The 24,432-nt window shown below is 46.9% G+C and overlaps 2 protein-coding genes across 4 annotated transcripts in view; one reads left to right on the plus strand and one right to left on the minus strand.

Moving 5' to 3' along the window:
• On the plus strand, window positions 1–23,162 carry LOC134563458 (insulin-like growth factor-binding protein 7). 2 transcript variants are annotated; one of them, XM_063421381.1, is made up of 5 exons: window positions 1–2,701; window positions 16,269–16,375; window positions 17,655–17,771; window positions 18,134–18,264; window positions 22,894–23,162. In XM_063421381.1, the coding sequence occupies exons 1-5, from the start codon at window positions 2,236–2,238 to the stop codon at window positions 22,946–22,948; spliced, it is 876 nt and encodes a 291-aa protein (XP_063277451.1). In that variant the 5' UTR covers window positions 1–2,235; the 3' UTR covers window positions 22,949–23,162. The 2 variants fall into 2 exon arrangements, with proteins under 2 accessions (XP_063277451.1, XP_063277452.1); XM_063421382.1 differs by lacking the exon at window positions 22,894–23,162 and adding an exon at window positions 19,636–19,772.
• LOC134563457 (DNA-directed RNA polymerase II subunit RPB2) overlaps window positions 19,815–24,432 on the minus strand; it is a 24,301-nt gene continuing 19,683 nt past the window's right edge. For both annotated transcript variants that reach the window (XM_063421380.1, XM_063421379.1), the window contains 8 exons: window positions 24,251–24,345; window positions 23,727–23,977; window positions 23,551–23,640; window positions 23,169–23,276; window positions 22,586–22,699; window positions 22,341–22,501; window positions 20,957–21,152; window positions 19,815–20,067 (listed from right to left, as the gene is read on the minus strand). In XM_063421380.1, the coding sequence (XP_063277450.1) occupies window positions 19,978–20,067; window positions 20,957–21,152; window positions 22,341–22,501; window positions 22,586–22,699; window positions 23,169–23,276; window positions 23,551–23,640; window positions 23,727–23,977; window positions 24,251–24,345 (1,105 nt within the window). In that variant the 3' untranslated portion in view covers window positions 19,815–19,977. The remainder of the gene's footprint in view (window positions 20,068–20,956; window positions 21,153–22,340; window positions 22,502–22,585; window positions 22,700–23,168; window positions 23,277–23,550; window positions 23,641–23,726; window positions 23,978–24,250; window positions 24,346–24,432) is intronic.

Raw genomic sequence — 24,432 nt, forward strand, 5'->3', positions numbered from 1 at the left:
CATGGTAAACTATGAGCAAAGACAGCGCGCTGGGTACAGTGGTAGGGGTTTTCCCTTCCGACTACACACTGATTGCTGGACTTGCTGGTATTTTATTGGCTATATTCATACATATTCATAAACTTTTCTCAGCAGTTTCTATTTCCAATTTTTAACATCACTATTCAATACCTAATAATCGTAAATCTATGATGGTGATGTTTGTTTCCTCTTCAATTTCTATACTCTGTTGTGATCTTTTAGATTTCAATATTCAATATTCCAGGATATGGATCCCAGGTGGTGGGGTCCAGCTTCCAGATGTGGGGTCCAGCTTCTGTTTTCCAGGTCTATCAATCTTTCAATAGTGATGTCCAGTTTCCCTTTTTCAAGAACCATAAATCAGCGAGCTGAAATCCTTCTTCCATATCCAGGATGTTTTCACCATTCTGTGAGGAAGCTTTAAGATCATTCTTACTTCTTTCTTTTGTCTAAAGCCTTTTTACATTCTAAAACTACAGTTTAAAATTCTTTAATACAAAGCAAGCTTCTAAAGTTATAATTCAAAGACTCATTACAGAATAGCTTGAGATTTATAATAGGTAATTGCAAGCAAAAGGTTTGTTCCAAAACCTCCTTCCACGCTTTCCTCGGTTGTTTATTAGAACTCATCTTTATAACTGTCCCATGGCCGTGTTCCACAATTACAATTACAGAGATTCTCTTTATTTACCTGACGCAAAACACAACTTTGTATTTCACACCCAGAAGGGCTCAGCCACTGGCAACCGAAACCGGACAGTGCCAAATCCCTCAGTATCACAGCATGGGACACCAACTACCTCTATCCTCCTCCTCCCCGGAGTGCCAAAGCAGCATCCATTGCACAGACCCTGGGAGAACCAAGGCTCAACATCATCTTAGCCTGGACTGCCCCACCAGAGATGGCAGCTCCTGCAGGTACAGGCAGGCATGAGGGCAGGGAACGTGCTGCCCTGCTGCCCCTGCCTGAGGGATTTATCAGCACCATGGTGCTTTAGGTTTTGCATTTTCAGGACACTGTTTTGACATCAACATTGCCCAGTGATGCCTGAGGAATATTCCCAGTTTCTACTGGTAGCAACAGCCCCCCACTCTAGAAGACTGTTCAGGAGCCATTCCAGGGCAGGAGCCACAAGCTAAGGTAAAAGAAGGCAGCAGAAAACAATGTCGGCCCCAAGTATGGACAGGAGAAACCAGACAACTCTCATTTTCTTCCTTGCCTCCACTCCTGAAGGAACCTGACAGGCTCCCCAGCACCTTTGCAGCCCTCCACAGCCAGTGGCTGTGAGCTGAACATGGGTGGGTGGCAAGAATCATAAAATCATCAAGGTTGGAAGAGACCTTTAAGATCATCAAGCTCAACCATCCACCCAGCACTACCACTGTAACCCCTAAACCCACTAAATCATCATCCAGCACCAGATCCAGATGCCTTTTAAACACCTCCAGGGATGGTGACTCCACTACCTCCCAAGGCAACCAATTCCAGTGCCTGACCACCCTAACAGTGAAAAAGGTTTCAAATATCTTTTATGAATTTTCCATGCCCCAGCTTAAAGCCTTTTCCTCTCATTCTCTCACTGCAGGCAGGGCAGAAGAGACAGATCCCCCCACCTCACTACAGCCTCCTTTCAGGGAGTTGTAAAGACCGATGAGGTGCCCTCTGAACCTTATAAACAAACCCAGCTCCCTCAGCCCTTCCTCACAAGACATGCTTTCTATAGACCTTTCACAAGCCTTGTTGCCCTTCTCTGGACACGCTCCAGCACCTCAATGTCCTTCTTGTAGTCAGTGGCCCAGAACTGAACACAGCACTCCAGGTACAGGTGTACTCCAGGAGTACAGGGGGACAATCTCTGCCCTGATCCTGCTGGCCACACTTACTGACCCAGGCCAGGATGCCACTGGCCTTCTTGGTCCCCTGGGCACAGGGCTGTTGTTCAGCCGGCTGTCAGCCCGCTCCCACAGGTCCCTTTCTGATGGAAGAAGAAGGAACAGACGCGATGCCGGAGCTAAGCGTGGGACAGCCGGGAGGAGCGGCGCACGAAGGGCCCAGCCAGCGGTGCGGAGTGTCCGGCGGCCGCGGGATGGCGGCGGTGCCCCGCTGCCGTGGCCGCGACCGTGGCTGTGACCGGGGCCGGGGCGGAACCGCCGGGGAGGGGTTTCCCCGCCGCGGCTTAAGCGGCTGCCGTGGGTGGGCGACGCCGTGCCGCCATGCCGCTGCTGCTTCTGCCGCTGCTGCTGACGGCGCTGGCGACGCCCGCCCCGGGCACGACGGCGGTGGCGGCAGCGGGGAACTGCGGGCCCTGCGATCCGGCGCGGTGCCCGGCGCTGCCGGTGCGGGGCTGCCCGCTGGGCCAGGTGCGGGACGCCTGCGGCTGCTGCTGGCAGTGCGGGCGCGGCGAGGGCGAGGCGTGCGGCGGCGGCGGCGCTGCGGGGGGACGCTGCGCCCCCGGCCTGGAGTGCGTGAAGAGCCAGCAGCGCCGCAAGTCGAAGGGCGGCTCGGCTCCCCCCGCCGCCGGCCCGCCCGGCGTGTGCCTCTGCAAGAGCCGCTACCCGGTGTGCGGCAGCGACGGGCTCACCTACAGCAGCGGCTGCCAGCTCCGCGCCGCCAGCCTGCGCGCACAGAGCCGCGGCGAGCCCGCCATCAGCCAGCGCAGCAAGGGAGCCTGCGAGCAAGGTGCGGGGCAGGGAGCGGGGCGGGCGGGGTGCGGGACGGGGGATGTCCGCTCTGCTGCCCGGCTTCACGGGGGGAAACGCCGCGCCCCCCGAGTGCTCCTCCTGCCGTTTTATCCTATCGGGGTGCTTCTTTGTAAAATGGACGTGATTTCAAACCCACCTTAAATGGACTGGAGAGTCCCAGTCGGATGGCACTGCCTGAACTTGGAGCAACACTTCGGACCAGCCCCAGAAACTCAGAGGAACTTGGGCGCTCACTGCTGGCTTCCAGCGGTGCTGGAACTACACGTCTTCACTTTTCACACTTTGCCTGAAGCTTACAATTGGGGCTGCTGTGAGATGGAACAAAAGGGGTGAGCTATCCAGGGGAGTGTTCTGCCCAGGATGGTTGCAAGCAGAGAGGAAAGGAAATGATTAAATGGATGTGAAAGCCACAGAAATTCAGAGCAAACATTCACTGGCTTGCTTTGGTTCAAAATGAAAACAATCAATGACTTTCCTGTGAGCTGTACGTAGCAGTTTGCATTTGCAGCATTTCCAACCAGGAGCTTGATTCATCCCAAGCTTTTTCTTAGGGATAGTGCTCAAGGAAGAAATTGTTCTGTTGTGGAGCCTCTACTAGAAATTCTGGCCTCTGAGAGTGGTTTTTGCTGAGTGGGAGGGAGGGGTAAGACATAGCATGCAAACCATATACCAAACATCTCAAGGACAAGATTGCAGCACCAGTGCTGCTTTGATGGAGGAGTGTTCTCATAAACACAGTATGTGCAGGTCACAACCTCCACCTCCTCCTTCTCTTTGCTTCTCATAACTGAGGCCAAGTATGTTTGCAAAAAAATATTTCTGAAACTCTCAAGGCAGGCACGAAAGACTGGGTGAGGATTGGGTTATGTACTTTGATGTTGCTCATTAAATGCCCTGGGTGGCTTTTCACAAACCTTGTCCAAAACATTAGGCTTACATATTAGCCAAAAACAGTGAGGTACAGTATTAACTCTTGGAAGGAAGGAATTTCAGCCTTCAGGGTAATGTGGAATGAGATGAGAATGGCCTCAGTCCATGCCTCTGTCTAATATTTGGAAGGAGCTTTTCCAGCCCAGTGGCCTCAGGAATCCTAAAATGCGTGCTGCTTCTTGGCTCTGCCAGCCCAGACAAGTGAGCAGATGGGTTTGAAAGACGTCATGCTTCAGGTGTGTACTTGAGAAGGCGGCTGTGTTCTCACTTGTCTTGCCCAAAGTAATATGGGAATTCATTGCAAAACAGGTATTGATACTTGTAAGATACAGTCCCAACCCTTGGCTGCACTTCCTGATGTCTGTCCCAGACTGGATGCTGATTTGACCTGATTGGGCTTTGATCCAGACTACAGAGACAGAGTTTGATGAGGTCAATGCAAACATGAGCCACTGGCAGAGGATGTGGAAGGCCACTGTTCTGCCAGCCTCCAACAAGCCCCACAAGGCCTTTTCTGTCCTTTGATCCTCATAGCAGCAGCTTTGCTGAAGAAGGGTCTCAGAGTGCGACAGCCATTCCATGCACAAACTGCATCCCTTCCTTGGAGAAAGTCTCTTCAGGTGTGCAGGTCTGTAGCAAGATACCGTTGTGGGCTGTTACATCTGTTAAAGTATTTCACTGGAGCATGCGGTACAGAGCAACTGGCAAAATGCTCTGTCCTCCATCATTCAGGGGACCTGTTCTTTTGGCTTCTGCTGCTGGGAGAGATCTGACCCAGCATCTCAGGGAAGGGAGCAGGATGGACCTGGGCTGCTCAGCAGTGGTGTCACAACTGACCCTTCAGAGATTTCCCTCAGCTGCATGAACCTTCCTTGTGCCATGGGCCTTCTGGTGATATGAACTGCTATGTGGTTTGCAGCGGAGGCAGGGACTCATCCCACAACTGCACAACTGTGCTAGACATCTGGAAGTATTGCTGTATCCCTTAGGGCCTCCAGGCAGTTAGGAGCATTGGGTGGGAAGTTGTAATCTTCACATGGACTTTGAAACTGACAGGAGAGAACATCCATCCCATCAGCCTGACAGGATAGAGCCTTTTCCAGTATCTTTCCAGAAAGGAGATGGCACTTTTCTAGGTTTCTAGAAGGACCTGAATACTCTGGTAGTTAAATAGTAGAAATTCTGGTTTGTGCCATTTTCCACTACAGATGCAATCTCCTTAAGGCACTGTCTAGGGTGGGATCCAGCACAGGGAGACCACAAACAGGCAGGATCAGTCATTTTTGTGACAGTTTTTGCACAGAAAGAAGTCCTTGGGTGACACGGCACTTGGGCTTCCTGCTTGTGGTAGATGGGCTCTGAGGTGTCTGCATGCCAAGAGAGCCTTTCAAGATAGTATCTTAGAAGAGATACAGAAACATATTTCCAGCAGTGGGTTCTAGGTGTGTTTGATTGCTCTTGGGATCTTGAAAATTTTTTTTGTTCAAGTGGAGCCGGAGAGGGAAGACTTGTTTTGCACATCCTGTTGGATCTTTCTTTGATATTAAATAGCAAAAGGAATGAGCACATTCTCACCCCTGAAGAATTTGCCTTGACCTTGTCCTTGGTTGTTTCCCAGACCTCTCAGATGTGACATCTGTGTTTTGCACAAAAATCATGAAGCCATGCAGAAAAATGTACTTCTGCAGCAGCCAAAACTTCCTGCTGGAGGGCAAAGGAAGACACAGTTGAGAAGAGTTTGAAAGGACGGAAAGAACCCTTGCTCTACCTGCACTTGGCAGATGGAGAGATTCAGCTGGTCCTTTCTGGAGTGGGTTTTATGTGGGCAAGACTGTTGGGAATGTATGGGAAAAGGCATCCCACTTGACTGCCAACTCCTTGAAGCTGGCTGGCTGGTCTTGGTGCTGTGCCAGCAGAAAAAGCTGTCTTTTTGCTCTGGGGGAGCAGGCAGTGATGCCATGGTGTACCCTACTGGCTGGGTTCCTGCTTTGACCTCACACTTGCACTCAGAGCTGGCCCTGGATTTGCCCTGTTCCCTGACAGGGCACCACTACCCACATCCCATCTCTACCTGTATGTCCCAGCAGCCTCTTTGTATCTAATCACAGTGCTGAGGATGCTGGAGGCAGATGCTGTGAAGTTTTCCATCTGCATTCCAACACTGCCTTTGAACAGATTGTCTGTTTGCTCTCTACCTATGAAACTGCAGCTCAAGTCTGCTGCCAGGTCTTGCAGGCAGGGCAGGTCCAGACACAAAGCCAAAGCTGGTGGGGCAGGTACAGGCGGTCTGGGGTGCCTCCTCTGGTGGCCCCCTTGGCAGGAGGGGAGGCTGCTCTGACAGCTGGGGAGCTGCCCTCTGTCACTGCTGTCACACAGCTGTGCACAGATGTTCAGAAGTGCCTCTTAAGGAGTTGGTGGCTTCAGGAATATAGATTGAAATTCAATTTGCAGTGCACACACTGAGGCTGTTTGCAGCCAGCTAGGACCTGGGGCAGGAGGACTGTGGTACCCACTGCCATGCAAAGCCAGCTGGCATAAAGAATTAGGGTTACATGGCTCAGCTCAAGCCAGGCAGAAAAACAACCTCAAAGCACCAAGCCCCATAAAAAAAAGCTATCAGGATTCCTGATGATGATCTCTGAGCTGAAAAGTACCAGGCACTAACTTGTTGCCTAACCAACGCAGGAAGGGACAAGTACCCCTGAGTCTTTCTTATCTTTAGCTACCAGCAAATATACCTGCTTTGAGAGATGTATTGTGATGCTGGAAATACTGCCAAAGTTGCCTCATTATATGGTTTGAAGTCCCTAATGCTTGTTCCAACAGGGTTGGGGTCTCCAGGTTGTTTTGCTGTTGTCAGTCAAGGCTTTCTCTTTGTGTTATGCTCCCTTCTGTCTTGGTGGAAGCCAAACTCTTGTTCTTGCTCAAATGCAGCATACCACAAAGCAGCTCTCAGCTGACTTCAGAGTACAGCGTTTCACTCTCAGGGGAACTGGTGCTGCTTTGTACCTACCTACAAAGACCTCCAGGGGGTAGAAATTCAGGGCCTCTCTGTGTGAAGGGTAAATTTGCTGCCTTGCCAAGCAGTCTGCTTTATTTCTGTTCATCTGAATGTGGTTTAAAACTGTGGCTCCATGAAAGTGTTTTCCCAGCACTGGGAACATGCAGAGCTTTTCCTTAAGATGATGAGGGCTCACAGGATCCCTCCCACAGACTACAGATGAACAGCAGAACCAGGAGAGATTCTTTTACAACTGACTGTAACCAGCATTAAACTTGGCTAAATCTCACCAGCAAGGAGATACCAGTCACTGGAGCTGTGTTGTCCCCTCAGAGAGATATCATTTTGGCTTCCCAGAAGCCCAGAGAGCATCCCTCATGGTAGGGTTTTTTTGCTAAGGTGCCACATACCAGCTCTGAGGCTCAGAAGAAGGTGGGTGCAAGGTTTCTTGGCTGTCCACAGAGTTTAAAAAATAGGCTGATTGATGTAGGATTGTGACTGCCAGGCTCTTGTGGAGACTGGCAGCCTCAAGGGCAAATATATCGCCCCCAAATTCCTGCCAATTTACCCCACCAATGGTTTTGCTTTGCTGATGCTTCACTGTTCCATAAAGGTTTATCTGTGCTGGAAACAAAGAAGTGCCAGGTTCCCACAGGTCAACTTTAAAACAAGAAACATGAATCACATCTGTTGGCTAATTCCATCCAAATTCAGCTGTTGAGGCTTTGCCAGAAATATCTTAGTTTTGAGGGTGGTTTGTTTTATTTTTTTAATCCACTACCAGAGTGGAACAAAAACAGGAGTTTGGAAAAAAAAAACAACCCACACCTTGTGGGAAACATCAGACTGCTGTTATCACTGAGATTAGCTCATCTTCTTCTGATACAGCTGCCTTAAGTACAAAGGCTCCCAGCTCTAGACACCACAAAACATAGTTCATAGCCAGGCACATTTTGCTAGAAATTCTTCTAGGTTTGTTAACAAGAGGCTCAGATTACTTTAGTTCTTTCCTCCCATTCTTCCTTTCCTGTATTTTAAAGGACTTACAAGAATATACACATTTAAGGAGTGGTTTTGTCTTTGCCAGGGAAAGATTTAGAAAAGTTTTTGCTAAGTCATCTGTGGTTGGAAATTAACTGAGTTCCCTGATTCTCCTAGAAATCTGGTTTGAGTTTCTTCATCAAGGTGGGAGTGAGGGTCTGTGGCCAAGTTTCTCAGGTATCGTGGGCATGATATGCTCACAGATACGATTTGAGCTATTCCAAACTAGGCCGAACTAGGCCTCAGGCCTGGGTCTAGTAGGCCGCAGAACGTTCAGCATACGTAGTAGCAGATAAACTTATCTGCTACTAGGAATGTGTTAAGGTATGGACACTTACAGCATAGAAGTCATGGCACTAAATCTCCGTAGCTACCTTAACCCTGGATTGTTTACATACTTCTGTATGTCCACTGCCTATCACAGTGCACCTGCTAAATGTAAACGACTCGCTCTGTATATAACCCGCCATCTCGGAGAATAAACTGGAGTACGTGCTGGAACACCATATTGGTCTGGTCTCACGTTACTCTAGCCCCCGGTCTTACCAGAGCTCGGCTTCAAGGGTCTTGCAGCCATGGCCTGCTCCCTGCTGTCATCCACTGCAAAGGAAAATGTTGCTTTTGTAGGTGGATCTTTCCAGCATTTTTGTGCTGCATCCTGAGAGTCTGTGGCTGAAAACTCTGGGGTAGATCCCATCAGGGCCCACAGACTTGTGAGCTTCTAATTGCCACAACAGGTCACTAATTGTTGCAGCAGCCCTCTCGTTAGAGGGTAGAAATGAGCCAAGACACAGACTTCTTGTTTATCACAGCATGAAAAGGGTCCTGGTTTATTCTTCTTTACACCTCAGCCATCCTGACTCCAACCATTCACTGACTCTGGCTGCAGCAAGCTCCTACTGTGGGTTTCCCTCGCAGGCTCTGACTGCATGTAATAGTTTGCAGACTGTGACTGCAGGTTCCAACAACAGGCTCTAACTGCAGACCCAGACTAACCTCACAGCAGTGATTCTCACTCCTCAGGATCCTTCTTCTTCATGATCCTCTCATTCCCTCTTCCTCAACAATCCTCCTCCTTCATGATCTCCCCTTACCAGCTAACCCACTCCCTTTTATCACACTTGTCTTTATTGGCTATAGCTGTCACTCATCAGGGGTGAGGCTGTATTGGGTAATTAACACAGCTGTTACTTATCAGATGTGAGGTCACCTGTGTTCCCTTCTCTTACAACTAATCATTTCCTAATGGATCACGGGGGCTTTGTTTATCTCCCCATCACCAACTTCCACCTCTGGGAGATGGATATCTTGAGGACAACTGGCCCTGATATTTAAGACAAAAAAGGCATTAAGTGCCTCTGCCTTTTTCTCATTCCATTGCTATATTACCCTCTGCATTCAAACAATGATGGAGACACTCCTTGACCCTCCTTTTGCTGCCAATGTATTTATAGAAACTTTTTTTGTTGTCTTTAACTGTAGCAGCCAAATTAAATTCTAGTTGGGCTTTGGCCCTTCTAATTTTTTCCCTACATGACCTCACAACATCCTTATAGTTGTCCGATGTTACCTGACCCTTCTTCCAGAGATGATAGATTCTCCTTTTTGTTTTTTTTTTTTTTTTTCCTAAATTCTAGCCTAAGTTCTCTGTTTAATGAGGCTGGTCTTTTTTCCCTGTCTTTCTACACTTGGGGACAGTCTGCTTTTGAATAATTAACGATTCCTTTTTTAAAACACATGCAGCCTTCTGGGACTCTGTTGTGTTTCATGACCGACTCCTGAAAACTACTATTCATTGCTCTCGGTGTTCAAAAATACTGGTCATTTAAAATTCATGTGTAACTTTGGGGGCTTCCACTGTAGTAGCACAGGTCATAAATTCCTCTTTAAAAGGCATTCCACTATTTGAAAAGGTTTTGGTTCATTGGAGCTTGAGTTTTTATGGTTACAGTGCTAAAAGCTACTATGGAAGTTGTTTAATACATTACTTGTCAGAGTCCTAGAGAGCAACAGTATGTCAGGGACTATGCAAAACTTTCTCTGCTCAGGAGGATCCTGTATTTCACCTGTGTCTTCATTCTCAATCATCACAGCATACCCAAATTCACTAGGAAGAAATTATTACTGATCAGCAAATTCCACCTTATGTTTGTTTTTTCTGTCACTGGAAAGGCATGCTGTGTTTAAAAAAATGTGTTTAATCCTTTGTTGGGCTGAGGTTGACTGAGGTTAGAACTAAATAGATTACTGTGTAACAGGTCTAATCAGGTTGGATTTTTGAAAGCCCTGCTTGCTTTTCCATGCATAAATGCTGCCATGCTTTTTTTCTGTCTCCCACTGTAAGCTTTTCACATTCTTTCTAGGCTTTAGCTCATGGAAGTAGATGATCTTTAAGGTCCCTTTCAACCCACACCATTCTATGATTCTATGATATGAAGGTCATGCTCAAGGTCTCTGAAGGCAGCGTTCCTAAGGCACGATCAAACAGCAGGGCTGGGATTTCCAGTGGCAGTGGTGTGCACCACGCTGACCCCAGTGGCGAGGAAAGCAGGAGTTGCTCCATGGCAGAACAGCCCAGGACCCTTCCTCATGCTGGCTCAGTCCCAAGTCTCCAGAGCTTGGGGCAAAGCTGTGTTTGTGTTTGAAGCCTTTCTAGGGCCTGCTGAAGTCTGAGGGGGAGCGTCCAAACAGACACAGCATCAAACACTCGCTTCCTTCTCTAACTCCTTAGTCTCTTCAAAGGCAGATTACAGGAGGATGAGAAATGCCTTCAGAAGAAGGTAACGGAGGAGGCTTTCAAATCTACCAGAAAGCAGCAGGCAGCTTTGGGAGTGGGGAAGGCCGGGAGCTGCTTGCACTTCCTGTCTGCTGCCACCTCTCCCAGGGCACTGACCTGGGAGGGAGCAGCTGAGGCCATGCCAGCTAAAATGACTAGATGTTGCATATGGAAGGTTTCCCTTTTTCCATATAAAGTAATTTTGAAGGGAAAGTACTTTACCAGCAACTTAGGAGACTGGGGAGGGCTTATTTTCAGACTTGCAATAGCTTGTGAGAGTGAACAATGTTCAGCTTTTGCTTGGGTTTGTCTTCTCAGGGACTGTTCCCAGCCTGTGTGTAACCTGGGGCTGTGGCAGGGCAGTGGAATGTGCAGGAGGGCTGGCTGGGAGCCAAGCTGACACCCACGTGAGCTTCAGCATGTGGTACATGGCTTTGTGTGTTCATGGTCTGGGCTTCCACACATTCCCAAGCACCAGGACATAGCCCACTGTTCTTAATGTCCAGCTGATTTTTGCCTTAAGTCACATACCTGTAGGCCCCTTGATTTTAGCAAAAAAGTTACTGCTTTGCTTGCTGTGTGAATTTTATTTGATTGTGTGTGTGAACACCAAAGGAAGATTGGTGAGGACCTGCTAACCCTCAGTTGTGAGTGACCATCCAGGTATCAGTGAGGGACAAGTGGATGGGCTGGGACTTGCCAGGTCTCTGCCAGCTGAGGCTGGGCACAGAAGGGGTGCCTGGTGTAGGAGGGGTGTCAGGAACAGATGCCAAATAATATCCTCATTGAGGACGTCAGAGGCTCTGCTGTGCACATTGCTGTGGCAGAAAAGCAACTACACACAACAATGGGAACTCCTTTCCAGCTGCTATTCTTGACATAACACAGGTTGTCAGTTCCCTGTGTGAAAAATAGGGTTATTTAATTCATGTTCTATAAATGATTATAAGCTGGAAACTGTAATATATTGTATAAAGGTATGTGTGTATGCTCAACCCGCGTGTTTCACGGACTTCTGTAAAGCACCTCTCCTGATCTCCCTGGTCCAGAAATAGAAGGTGAGAACACGAGGCACTGATGAGACAATGAACATTGACCAACCTACCCCTACCTACGTGCAGCGAAAATTGCCTCAAAAGCAAGGATTTACTCTGATCGGTTGCATACATGCAGGAAAGTCATCACACACTTCTACGGCTCAAAGCAAGGATTTACACTGATCAGTCGCCTACGTGCAGAGAAGTTATAACACACTTCTACTGCGGTTAGATTACTCAAAGCAAGGACTTACTCTGGACATTAGCATTTGAATGGACCAAGGGACTTTTTCAGGGCTTAGTGTAAACACTCTTAATTGCCGGTGCTTAGCAGAAACAATGGGAAGAGTGATGCCGAGGGGGGAAATAAAGTGTATTTAAGTTAAGCCTCTGGACGGGCAAAGGTGTGTACCCAGCTAGAGACACAGACGGCCAGGGTCTATGTCTATGGGTCACCCTTGACTCTTTTTCCCGGGAGAAACTCTGTCAAGTAAGTGTCGCTATTTGTGTGGGTTTTTTCTATTGCTTAAAATTCTGTGATTTGATTCCAAATTTTGTGATTTGAATTTTTAATAAACCAAATTATTGAATTTGGTAATAAATTGTCCTGGCATTTATAACACCTGCAAGCTGCAGAAAAAGTGCTTTCAGGCTCTGTCCCAGGGTGAATGAGCTCTGGGGCTCTGTAAAAAGCTTCTTCCTGGGCCAGGGAGAGCTGTCTGTTTTACAAACAATGGGCAGAGCAGAGGAAATGCTTGAAGTGCCTGTGGAGAGCAGCTGATCTCTATCAACAGCCTGGGCTGTCATCTTGGTCAGGGAGCTCCTGTGCAGTCAGGGAGCATCTGTACATCCACAGTGTCCCTGGCAGGACAGCAGGGACCACTCAGCCACCTTGATGGTAGTGACCATTTTGATGGGCAGGTGCAGCCCTCAGGTCTTCAGCCTGAAGGAAGCTGAGGGAGAAACCATCCCTCTGTAGGCAGTGCTGCCAGTAGAGCAGCAAGGCTTCCGAGGTGCCGGCTGTAGGTTGATGGTAGTGAGGGCTCCTTGCTGGCAATAATCAAGACATCTGCCCTGTACAAGGTAGGCTTGTTTCCAGTCCCAGCTTTGCTCCCTTCACAAGAACTCCTGAAGCAAGAGGGACACTTGGAGGAGGGAATGTCCTCACGTCTTCTGAAGTGCATGCAAGGCTCTGCCCTCCCTTGCATCTCCTGTTGTGTCAAGTTGCCATATCATCTGTCCATCTCTGTCCACTTTGGGGGACTGTGGGAAGGGCCCATGAGTGGGACCAGCACAGGCAGTAAGCAGGGTGACTGCCATGCACCTGAGTGTCAGCTCACTGTGGTGAGAGTTTAGCTACTGCTGTGGCTGGTTGTGATTTGACTTTAAATCTTGATGACTTCTTGGCCTTTCCCATTTATTTTTAGTGGCGGAAGAAGCCCAGCTCTAGAGTTTTGGTTGTATGGATTTAAGTCAAATGCCCAGGGAGAGCTCATTGACTTTTCCCATGACACTTGCTGCATCTCTCAGGATGTGTATTCTCAGAGCTGTCAGACACAGGCAGAGTCCTGTGGATGCTTCCAGCTCATTTTGCAGCCAAATTTAGAACGTCATGTTCTGCCTGGTTGGATCAGGATGTACATCCCGAACTTGGGACTAGCTTGTAACAGCCAAGCTCTCACCGTGCTATGACTGCTGTGCCAAGCCAGACAGGGCTTTGCTGTGAAGCTGTGCAGGCAATTCCCCTGTTGAAGAAGATAAACAATTTCTCCTCACCCAGGAGGTGTGTAGAAATTCCTTGTTCCTTTTCTCCTGACAGCGGTTGCTGCTGAAAAATCATGGTGTGACCTGTTCATGCTGGCAGGGTGAATAAACACCTCTGGGCAAGTGGGTGTCTGAACTCTTGGCACAGGGGGAAACCCAGCAGTAACCAAGACTGAAACACCTCAGGCAATGGATTTAGTGGTGTGCTGAATGCTGCCAGTTCCCAACCAGGGGAGAATTGAGCCGGATCCTGGAAGAGCATAACAATGCCTTAAAATCCACCTGGCTTTTAATGTAAGAGTCGGGATCCCTCATCTTCTGTGGTGAGAGATGGTGATCATTGGGGGGCACTTGTGGTTTTCCTGCCTCATGGAAGAACCCCAGTGACAGGATGGTATCATACAGGGGTTGACATAGCCCTGCCAGCTGGGGACAAGTCCCAGGCTCTGCTTTAGGAAAGCAAATTTGCATGTGGAGAGCTGGACAACAGAATAAGGACAGCAGCAGCAGGCTTTGCTGGGTGCATATCAGCTGGAGGTCCCACACAGAGCTGCCAGCTGAGCTGCCTGAGGACATTGTGTCCCATCAGAGCTTCCAAGCACCTTATTATCCTTATTGTTTAAGGGACACCAGAAAAAGAACAGCTGGGCTGTGCAGGAAATGCTGCACTGGGTAAGGGGAGCAGAGTGCATGACCTGAGGTGGCCCCATCCTGGGGATGGTAATGCCCTGGGCTGGCCACTGTGGGGTACTCGGGGGAAAATCTTCAGCAGGGTGTTAAAACACTGTTTAAATCCTCTTCTTGGCTGAGAGACTCATCTCTGTGCAGATAACGAGCACCTGGGTTGTGGTGTCTGCCAGGAAACCAGCCTGTGCTGACTACTAGGTGTGGTTTCAACCATCACCCAGGGCTGCACATAAAACTTTTCTGCTTCTCCACAGCTGCCTCCTGTTAAAAATAAGAACTGGGATACTTCTGTAACAGAGAGTGTTGAGTGCAGCCACCCCACGTCTTTTAGCAGCTTCCCACCAGCAGGCTGTGTACAGTCATTCCTAGAAAGAGAAGTCTCAAAAGTGGAGAGCAAACACTTCTCTGGGTTTGCACCAGTTGCTCAGGAGCAGGGAACCACCTCAGCATCTCTAGGACTAAAATAGAAGCATGGCTGATACCCTTTGGCTGATGATACCAGTGTGGATCTGCCCCCAGATCATGAGGAGGAAGAAGACACCAGCTTTCTGCTGGAAGATGGTGCAGTGGGATGCACTTGCAACCTGCACCCCACTGTCTGCAACAGGGCTGCCGGGTAGAGTGCACATGCAGGGCTGAAATCAGTGCAGATTCAGGACCCCATAAGGAGCATCAGGACCCATATATGCCCCTCTTTTATGGGCCTGGGGATGAGCTCTGTGTGGTCTGTGAGCCAGTATACCCAGGAGCTTCTGTCAGGCTGGCTCTGGAGTACCTGTCTGCATAGGAAATGTCTTCTCCTGATGGAGTGTAATGGGAGCTTCAGTTTCCTGTTACTGCCTGCATCTTCAGAACAGAAGGGAGAAAAGCTGTTTGTGATGTTCTTACGTTATCAATAACTGGAAATAAACACTCTGTGCTCCTTTGGTCTGTACTTCCTATTGTGGGGAATTAACAGCTGTTTTGCAAAAAACAGCCTCACTAAAGAGGGTTTGAACAGAAAAGGCCTTTCTTCCCTTCCTGGGATATGGGTTATGTCTCTAGCATTTCCCAGCCTGAAGGATAAACATCTCCAGCCAGATCTGCAAAACAACCCTATTCTGATCTGCTTTAGAAATTACTCCCTATTTAACCAGTAATTGGAGCTCTCTGGAGAAAAAGAGCTCTGCATTCATGTTGGGAAAGATGAAGTAGAAAGACCTTGCAAATATGGTGGTTCAGATTCTGGGAGTCTGAGTTCAACAAGCGAGATAGAAATGAAAGCATGCTTTGAAATTTAGGGTGTAGGGTACAGAGCCATCAGCTTGTGAACAACGATGTGCTAAGCTGAGGGCCAGCCCCCTTGATTAAACAATATACTCCTGCTAAGCTGAGGGCCAGATCGTTTGATTAAACAATCCCCTTCTGCTTGCCTTAGGTGATGGGACATTTCTATTGGCTGTATGTAAATGTTATCTTGTATTAGATTGGTTGGTCCAACACAGACTATTCAACTTGGAAAGATATTTAATGTACGGTATTCGGGACCTTGTTCTCTGCTCTCGGCTCTGCTCTCTGTTCGCTGTTCCTGCTCTCCTGGCCTGCTTTAGCTGTGCCTAACAGCTACAAGCAAGGCCCTCACAATAAACCACGTGCTACCCCTGCTACTTTGCTTATAGAGATACTTTGTTGCCGACTCTACCGTCACGGAGATACTCCTTCACATTCACCTACTCCCTAGATCTTGCCCATGGAGAGCTCTGCCACCACCCAGCCAGCCTTCTTTGGCTGAGCATTGCACACAGGTAAAACAGGAACAGCGTAACATTGAATTCTGCTAGCCCACAGCCATGGGATTGAAATCATACTGGGAGAAATGATGCTGCAAAGTTGGGCAAGCTCTTCATGGTATGATAGTGAGTGGGATGCACTGTCTCCTGGGAGTCCTTTCCTCCATGCCAGCTGACTTGGTGACTGCATGGTAAGCAGAGCCAGCAGTTGTTACAGTTCTGCTTAGCCTCTGAGATAACAGAATACAAACTGTATTTTACTTCTAACCTCAACCTTGCGAGAAGGAGGACTCATCACCTGAACTGCTCAACACTTGAGTTTTCATCTGGGGCAAGTGCCCATCGGTCTGGATAGCTCAAGGCTGGGTGTGTGTGTCAGGAGAGAGAAGTGCTGTGATGTGGGATCAGTGAACTTTGCTCCTAGCAGGGATCACCTTCATCTCATCCTCAAAACCATGACTGGCTCCCACTTAAAAGGCTTAGCATGGAGACAGGCTTGCAGTCACCTGGGACTTAAAAGCTTTTCTCCCTTTTTGCAGGACCCTCCATTGTGACTCCTAAGGACATCTGGAATGTGACAGGAGCCCAAATCTACCTGAGCTGTGAAGTCATTGGCATCCCAACCCCTGTCCTCATCTGGAATAAGGTAAGGGCCCTGCTAAGAGCTCTTACAGCATAGCAAACCTGAGGTGGCTGAAAGTGCCTGGTAAGCACAAAGGCCATAGCAGATCCCTCTGTAGAAACACATCTCTTTGATGAGTTCTCTCATCTCTGCAGTTCTGTCCACCCCCAAACATCTGGTTTTGCTTACTTTTTAGACATTATTTAGAAAATAAACTCTTGTTGATCCCTAGCCAGGACAGGACTCATGTTTCTCTTGGTAGCGCCTGGTATTCGGAGCATGTAGGGAATGTCCCTTGACCTGACTTCACCTTCACCCTGCTGGCAGCAGTGACTCTGAGGTGGCTAGACATTGCCCACGTCAGGAACAGGAACCACATGGGGCTGTCATTTAGCTCCAGTAGCCAACAGCATGTTGATTTTGGCAGCGCTGGTAACATCTGGCTTAGGACAGGGGCCAATGTTGAATGGAGAGGATCCTGGCCGTAGGGCTGAGAGCCACTGCATGGCTCCTGCAGCCTCCTCAAGTGCCACAGGTTTGTGCACACGTGTGAAGGGTCTTAAAATCAAGCTGAAACATTACTACTTAAGGATACTATGGAGAAAAAAAAAACTAGATTGGCCCAGAATTTGCTGTAAGACAGCAAGCTTTATTTGTAGGGGTTCAAGAGCAGACTGTCAGGTGAGCATACAGTGTGGGCTTGTTGACTCAGGCAGCATGTTCTGCTTGTTTATGAATAGATGCTGAGTTTACACTGAATGTCAATGCTGTTCTGCTTTTCATGCCTCTTCCTCATGGCTGAGAGACTGCTTGACCTGGTGGTAACAAGGGTTGAGCACCACTTGTGCTGTGCTGTGCTCTGGGCTCAGGTATTGGGGAAGGACTGCAGGGGATGCTGCTTTCCCATTGATGCAGTGCCTGCCAGGAGGGACTGCCTGGTTTGCTGCAGCAGAAACAGGCAGGGCTGAGCACACCCTTGGGAACACACACACAAGTTCTGTGAGGCCAGATCAGCACAGGGCACGTTGGCACAGCTCACTGCCCAGCACCATCTGTACCAGAAAACTGGGCCACTCTGTTGCTGCTGAGGTGAGGGGAACACAGCCTCAGGGCTGAGGCACTGGGCTGGTGTGACAGCACTACACAGAGGATAAGGTGAAACTCTGACACTAGAAATACACTGCTGCTGCACAAAACACATTCATGTATATCTAATGTTGATCTGTGTGCAGGTACGGTTTAGCATGCAGTTCCAGTGTAACTAAGCCCCAAAGTTCTTACCTATTGCTGCCCCTCTGTTTAGATAATTCGAAGACAGTATGGTGTCCAGAGGATGGAGCTTCTGCCTGGGGACCGTGAGAACTTGGCTATCCAGACCTGTGGGGGCCCTGAGAAACACGAAATGACTGGCTGGGTGCTGGTAAGTACTCTGGGTATGCACAGGGCTGCACAGACAGCAGAGTGCAGTTTGCAAACTGCTCATGAACAAAGAACAGTACAGGAGACAAACGGCAACAGATAGGGAATTCAGAAGAAAACAACCTATGTGAGTTAGAGATGAAGGATAAGGGTGGCTGCTGGTTCCAGTCTTACCTGGTGCATGCACCCTTCCTCTGTCTAGCATGCAGCAGAAGTGTGCATACCAGTTGCAAAATCAGAGGGGGAATAGAGGGGAGGACAGGGTTTGACACAAAGAAGTTCTGTAAGATACCTGAAAACAGAATCACCTCTACCAGTGCACAAGATGCTCACTGGGGGAGCGGGGTGTGTTTCTTCCCTTAGATATCTCCTCTGAGCAAAGAGGATTCTGGGGAATATGAGTGCCATGCATCAAATGCCAAAGGAGAGGCTACAGCTTCTGCGAAAATCCACGTCGTGGAAATTCTGCATGAAATAGCCCTGACCAAAAGTTGGTAAGTGTGGCTGAATACTCAGCAACTCTCTCCCCTAACAGTTTATTGTTATTTGATACAAAAGGACCACCTCTGTTTAATGCTTAAAAAAAACCCCAACCCAACAAACCCTCCCCCCTGCACTAGAAATACCAGTTTAACATGCAGTATTTTGCATTTGATAAAACATTCCAGCAAATCTTAGCTGCTAGAGTTCTCAAGGGATGGTTAAATAACCCTCCACATGCTGTAAAGTACTGGAAATACTAAAGTAAAATTAAGAAACACATTCTGGGTTTTTTTATAGAGGAACTTCCAGTGGGTTTCCAGCCCTACATTTGTATCATCCTTTCAGTGTCTGGATGCTTTTGAACCTACTCCTCTCTCCTGGGAGCGAGTGTTGGCACAGCAGACATTCCAGTTCCTGACATGTTCTTTGCATGCTGGGATGTGAAACCTCAGAGATTTGCCACAGCATGTCCTCTTTGTTAGGCTGTGTGCAAAGCTGGTGGCAAACCAACCACCCTCATCCTGGCTGCAGAGGATGGCTCAGTCCCACAGCCACATGATATGCTTAGGAATAAATCTGGAGAGCCAGAACAGTAACTAACCCTGCTAGAGGCAGAGCGACAGGGAATAAAGCACCTGGCTAGAGAATACTGTGCTGCCCAAATCCCCTATTGGATGTAATCCTTAGTTTTAATCCCCGCTAGCTTTATCCAAACTATATAGTCTTGACTTTTTGGGTCCTTATGTCTGTGAAGAGCTAAAATACTTCCCTTAGAAGAACATTAGCAGCACCTGGCACTGAAATGAGAGCTTACAATGAATCTAAATATCATGCATAGGAACTTTGCTAATGGTTTTAAGGTAGTCTCTAATCCCTTTTCAAACATCTTATTTATGGATGCAAATGAAATTGAGTTTTACTGAGTTGTGCCATGAACAGCATGGTTATACACTAGAACAATGTTCACTCCCTCACAGTAACTACTGCAAGGTTGCAGTACTGTGCATAGTGCCTCTTTCTTATACACACCCAGCACATGCTACAGCTGGTTCTCTTCAGCTGTAGGAAAGCTCTAAGGCATCTGGAGCTAAGAGATAAGTAAATGTAGACTGCCACCTTAAAGGAAATTATTGATAAATTAATGGAACAAACTGTCAGACATCATAGCTACACTGTGAGAGTCTGTATGCCATGTCCAGGTGATCTCAGCACAGAAAAACGTGTCTATTATCACACCCCTGCAGCAGGGAGGGAAGGAAAGAAGGCAGGAAGGAAGGAGGGGTCAGGTCTCGCCCTCAGCCGAGAGATCCCAAAGCTATTGCCAAAGTTGCGATATTCCCCCTTGGAATAGGACAGAGTGTAACGTTTTTGTTTTTCCACAGATGATGGTGCAGAGCTGTGATGTAAGGACTTTCACTTATGCACAGTTTTAAATTAGTATTTGGGAAAGCTGCAAGCTCTGGCTTTTTCTAGCTGACTAATCAGTCCCTCAACTCCCTTTTTCTCTGAGTCTCAATTTGCTTGCACACTTCTTTCACAGATACACAAATAGATTCACAAGTTCGATTACAAATTTTAATTCTATTTACATGAAATAAACATACCTTTGAACAGCACACAGCAGATGAGTAAAACTGTAATTTTGAATGCAATGTATACAAAATGAAACAAAATCCGAGCACTTGAGTCTCATAATTAAAAAAAAAAAAAAAGCCCTTTTAAGGCTAAACACTCATCATACGAGGTGCAATACTCATAGACATCAGTTCTTGGAAGAGGAGTTTGCAAGCATAGGGCATTCGAACCAAAGATATCTGGAAAGACATTTCAAAAGTCTAGTGATAAACACTCATAAAGCATCAACTTTCACCATCCTCTACACAAATAACTTGTTGAGTTTTTGGCTTAAAAGCAAATCTGGAGTTATGCATGAAAGCATTTAACAAGAATTGCTCAGAGACAGTACCAAAGCAAGAAGGAAGCTGAGACTGTCTGTAGGGGCTACACAACAGTTCTGCAGAACACATTTTTATTGTAAAAATGCAGCCAAGGGATCTGATCCTAAACAAGAGCCATTTAACACAGAACATGTGCATAGCAGTGTGCCTGAGGTGCATAAATGCAGGTAAGGTTTTCAGCACACATCACTCTGTAACCCCAATGCCATTGTTAAGAGTTGCAGCAGTCAGTCCCTAGCACAAAAACAAGCCTGTTCAAGGCAACTATTTTTATCTCTGCCACCACTCTTCCTTGACATACTTCTGTAATCAAGCATGCACTGCATAGCTTTTATTAAATTAAAAAAACCCACCAAAGTGCAACACAAAAGACTTCCCATGGGGACCCAGCTCTGCAAGCAAAAATATCTTCATGGGACAGTCACAAGGGCAATGCCTCTAAATTCGTGTGATTCTGAGTTTTACTTCTAAAAATAATCTCTCAAGCATTTAAAGTCTCTGAAAACTGTGCTGTACAACACTTGAACAGCATTTCCTGCCAAGTGACATGTCAACACTATAAAATTAATAAAGGAAGCATCCAAATTGACTACAACGCTATAAACGCTTAAAACAGTTATGAAACTGAAATAGCAATTGTTCTGGTGCTTCTTTAAATATTCACTTCCCTATTCTCTTGCTTCACGCAAGTGGCATTTCCTCCTGCCCACAAGGAGAAACAATGGCTAATGAAAACCACACATACCTGAGTTTTATTGCGGCACCCGCGGCATTCGTAGGTGTGAGTCCTCGTGTTTGCAATTGCCATGATTCCACAGAGGTTACACACATGGACCTGGTATGGGTCTGAAGCTTCAAACAATCTTTCTCTCAAGAACTGGGCTGCTCCATGAGCAATCTGGCAATCTCGTTCCATTTCTCCAAAGCGAAGGCCACCATCACTAGAAGGAAGAGAAAAACCCCTCAACTTTTGAGTTCACTGGCAAAATAATCAGTTCTTGATGGTGGAACAAGTATCTGTATGTCATGGCAGGAGGAAAGCTGTGCGTTAATTTTCCTCTAACACCACAGAATAGAACTATGAAAATAGTTATTAATTAACTACTGATGAGCATTTCTACAGCTGGTGTCTGACAGCCACAGCACAACCATACAGCAAAATGAAGTGTACAATTAAGTCATCCTCTGCTTATCTGTGGTGGGTTTAACCTTGGCTGTCTGCCAGATGTCCCTCAAAGAGCTCTCTGGTCCCCACCATGTCAACAGGACATGGGGAGAATGTAAGATGGAAAAGCTCATGAGTGGACATAAAACCAGGGAGATTGCTTATCAATTACTATCACAAACTCAGCATGGGGAAATTGAGTTTATCACCCATTGAAAATGGAGTAGGATGATGAAAAACAGAGACAAAACTAAAAAGTTCACCTCCACAACCTTCTTCCCAGGCTTACTTCACTCCTTCATTCCCAACTCCTTCCTCCCCTCCCTGTGATGACTGGGAGAATAGGGATTGCAGTCAGTGCATCACAGCTCCTCTTGGCTGCTCCTTTCTCATCACAATTTTTTCCTGCTCCAGCATGTGGCCCCTTCCATGGGACAGTCATTCACAAACTGTTCCAGCATGGCCCCTTCCCATGGGGTACAATGCTTCAGGAACAGATTGCAGCAGCAGGGGTCCCCCACACATCATACCTCCTACCAGCAGCCTGCTCCAGCGTGGGCTTTCCACAGGCTGCAGGGCAGTTCCTGTTGCATTTCCTCACTCTCACAGTTGCTGCACAGCATTTTTTACCCTTTCTTAAATACATTCTCACAGAGATGCCACCAGCACCACTGCTGGGCTCAGCTCTAGCCAGCACTGGGGCTGCCAGGGCCAGCTCTAAGTGGCTGTGTCCAGCACGGGGCAAGTCCTGGTCTGTTCTCAGAGAGGCCACCTCAGCAGTACCTCCTGCTACCAAAACCTTGGCACCTGCACCCAATACAAGATCTTAAGCCAAACACATGAAAAAATTGGTGGCTATTTAAGGTGAGCTAATTAAGCTGCAAAGCTGAAGCAACTACTTGTTCAGGGCTAAAAACTGGACAGAAAAACAAAACACCATACAGAAACTAACAGGGATCCTTACCGAGATCTGCCTTCCATGGGCTGTCTGTTAAGGATCTGGATTGGCCCTCGTGCACGAGAATGGATTTTGTCATCCACCATGTGCTTCAAGCGCTGGTAATAGGTAGGACCAATGAAGATCTGGGATGTGATTTTTCGACCAGTGAAGCCATTGTAGAGGACCTGAAGGAGTCAGTGCAATCATAAGCCTTACTACAACTCAAATGTATATTAAAAAATTATAGTGAATCGATACTTTGATTATACCTCATTTCCTCTTAGATGATAGCCATAATCTGATAAGAGGTTGGAAATCTTTTGCACATTGACAGCGTCATTAAAAGGTGTAGCATCACCAATTTCTCCCTTGTTTGCAGACACCTACAGAGAAGACATTTGGAAAAGTGTCAGGTTTCCGAAGGACTGGTTAGACCATATTTAGCTGTTTCAGTTGTAACTCTTTATACTGGAATTTGAGATTCCATGCCAATGGTAGTACCCTATCTTGCTGTGTTTATCTGCCACATATTTTAAAAAATACATACTATAAACAATTTTGCTACTCCTTTTTCTAGGTCGGGGAAAATGTCTGGAACAAAAGCAACAGATGAGAGAGCACACTGTAGGTAGGCCTGACCTTCTGGATCAAACTTACAGGACTGTACATCTTCCCTAAGAAACATCCTTTTGCTGTCAAGTAACTGGAGAACAACCATTTTTAGGTGAATTAACACCTACTAGATAGTGTTTATCTTTACCAAAGGAAAAAAAAAAGCCCAAAGCAAACAACAATCCCCACCAAATTTTAATTCATATTGCTCAGACATGCAGTATAGAAGACTATTCTTACCTTGCCCTGAAGACACTCAATCAAGTGACCAATGGTCATGCGGGAAGGGATGGCATGGGGGTTGATAATGATATCAGGTGTGATGCCTTCACATGTGAAGGGCATATCCTAGAGCAAGGAAACATACAGTCAATTCTTCTCAGAACATCATGTTTAGGAAAAGTATGTGCCTGGATCCAAACTAAGTATTTTAAAGACTTTAAAAAGCTTTGAAATATGTAAGAAGCAGCTGTATCCCCTTCTAAAAATATTTATAGCTACATTGAAGTCAACATTACACCTGAGCAGATATTCCATAGACAATTCACTTATGACAGTTCCGATGCTAAGATTTTATCACAGATAAAATCTTCAGAAGAAGAAGAAGAAAAAAAATTACTACCTCTTGCCTGTACTGGATACCACAGGTTCCTTTCTGACCGTGTCTGCTAGCGAATTTATCTCCAATTTGTGGAATTCTTACAGAACGTACCTGTAAGCCCCAGGAAAACATGCAGTTGGTAACTTAAATACAGACTAAATATTATTAAAGCAGAAAGCATAAACGTCAGTGCTCACCCTAATCTTGCAGAATTTGTATCCTTCCTGGTTCAGGGTTACCATGACCTGATCTACAATCCCAGTCTCACTGGTCCGCAGGAAGGTGCTGCAGTCTCTCTTGGTGAAGCGTCTGTTGGTGCTTTCCAGCTCATCTTCATTTTCTGGCAGTGTGACCGTTTTGCCAATGATGACATCATCCCCAGACACACGTACCCCAGGGGCTATCAAACCATCATCATCAAGTTTGTCATAGATTGCGTGTCTCATACCTTTGGGGGGGAAGGAACATAAAAAGTAGACCTAAATTTTTCAATATACTGACTCTTGATGTTCTGCAGTAATTCAACAAGTCTGCTTGCAACTTCAGACAAGTGCTAAAATATCTAATGCAAATATCTCAACTGATACAGTAATTTCTATAAAATACAGAAACATCTGTATTAATATATCCCAAAATGAAGATGAAATCAGTTCAACATTAACTACCTTGCCCACAAAACCTTAATTTAAAAACTGTGTCTCCGTACACTCCTTTATCTTACCTTGGCAAGTTTCACGTGTAGGCTTTTCAAAAACTTCTTCTTGGTCATACCCTTTCTTAGACTCCTGCTCTTTGTATGAGCGATAGAACACAGACCTAAAACAAAGTTATAAAGTCTTCTCCAGTGAAACCAGCATCATTTTCTCCATCTGTATATCTCATTTTCACATATTATGGCTACTG

This window comes from Prinia subflava, chromosome W (genome assembly GCF_021018805.1).
Source record: "Prinia subflava isolate CZ2003 ecotype Zambia chromosome W, Cam_Psub_1.2, whole genome shotgun sequence".
Lineage (NCBI taxonomy): Eukaryota > Metazoa > Chordata > Aves > Passeriformes > Cisticolidae > Prinia > Prinia subflava.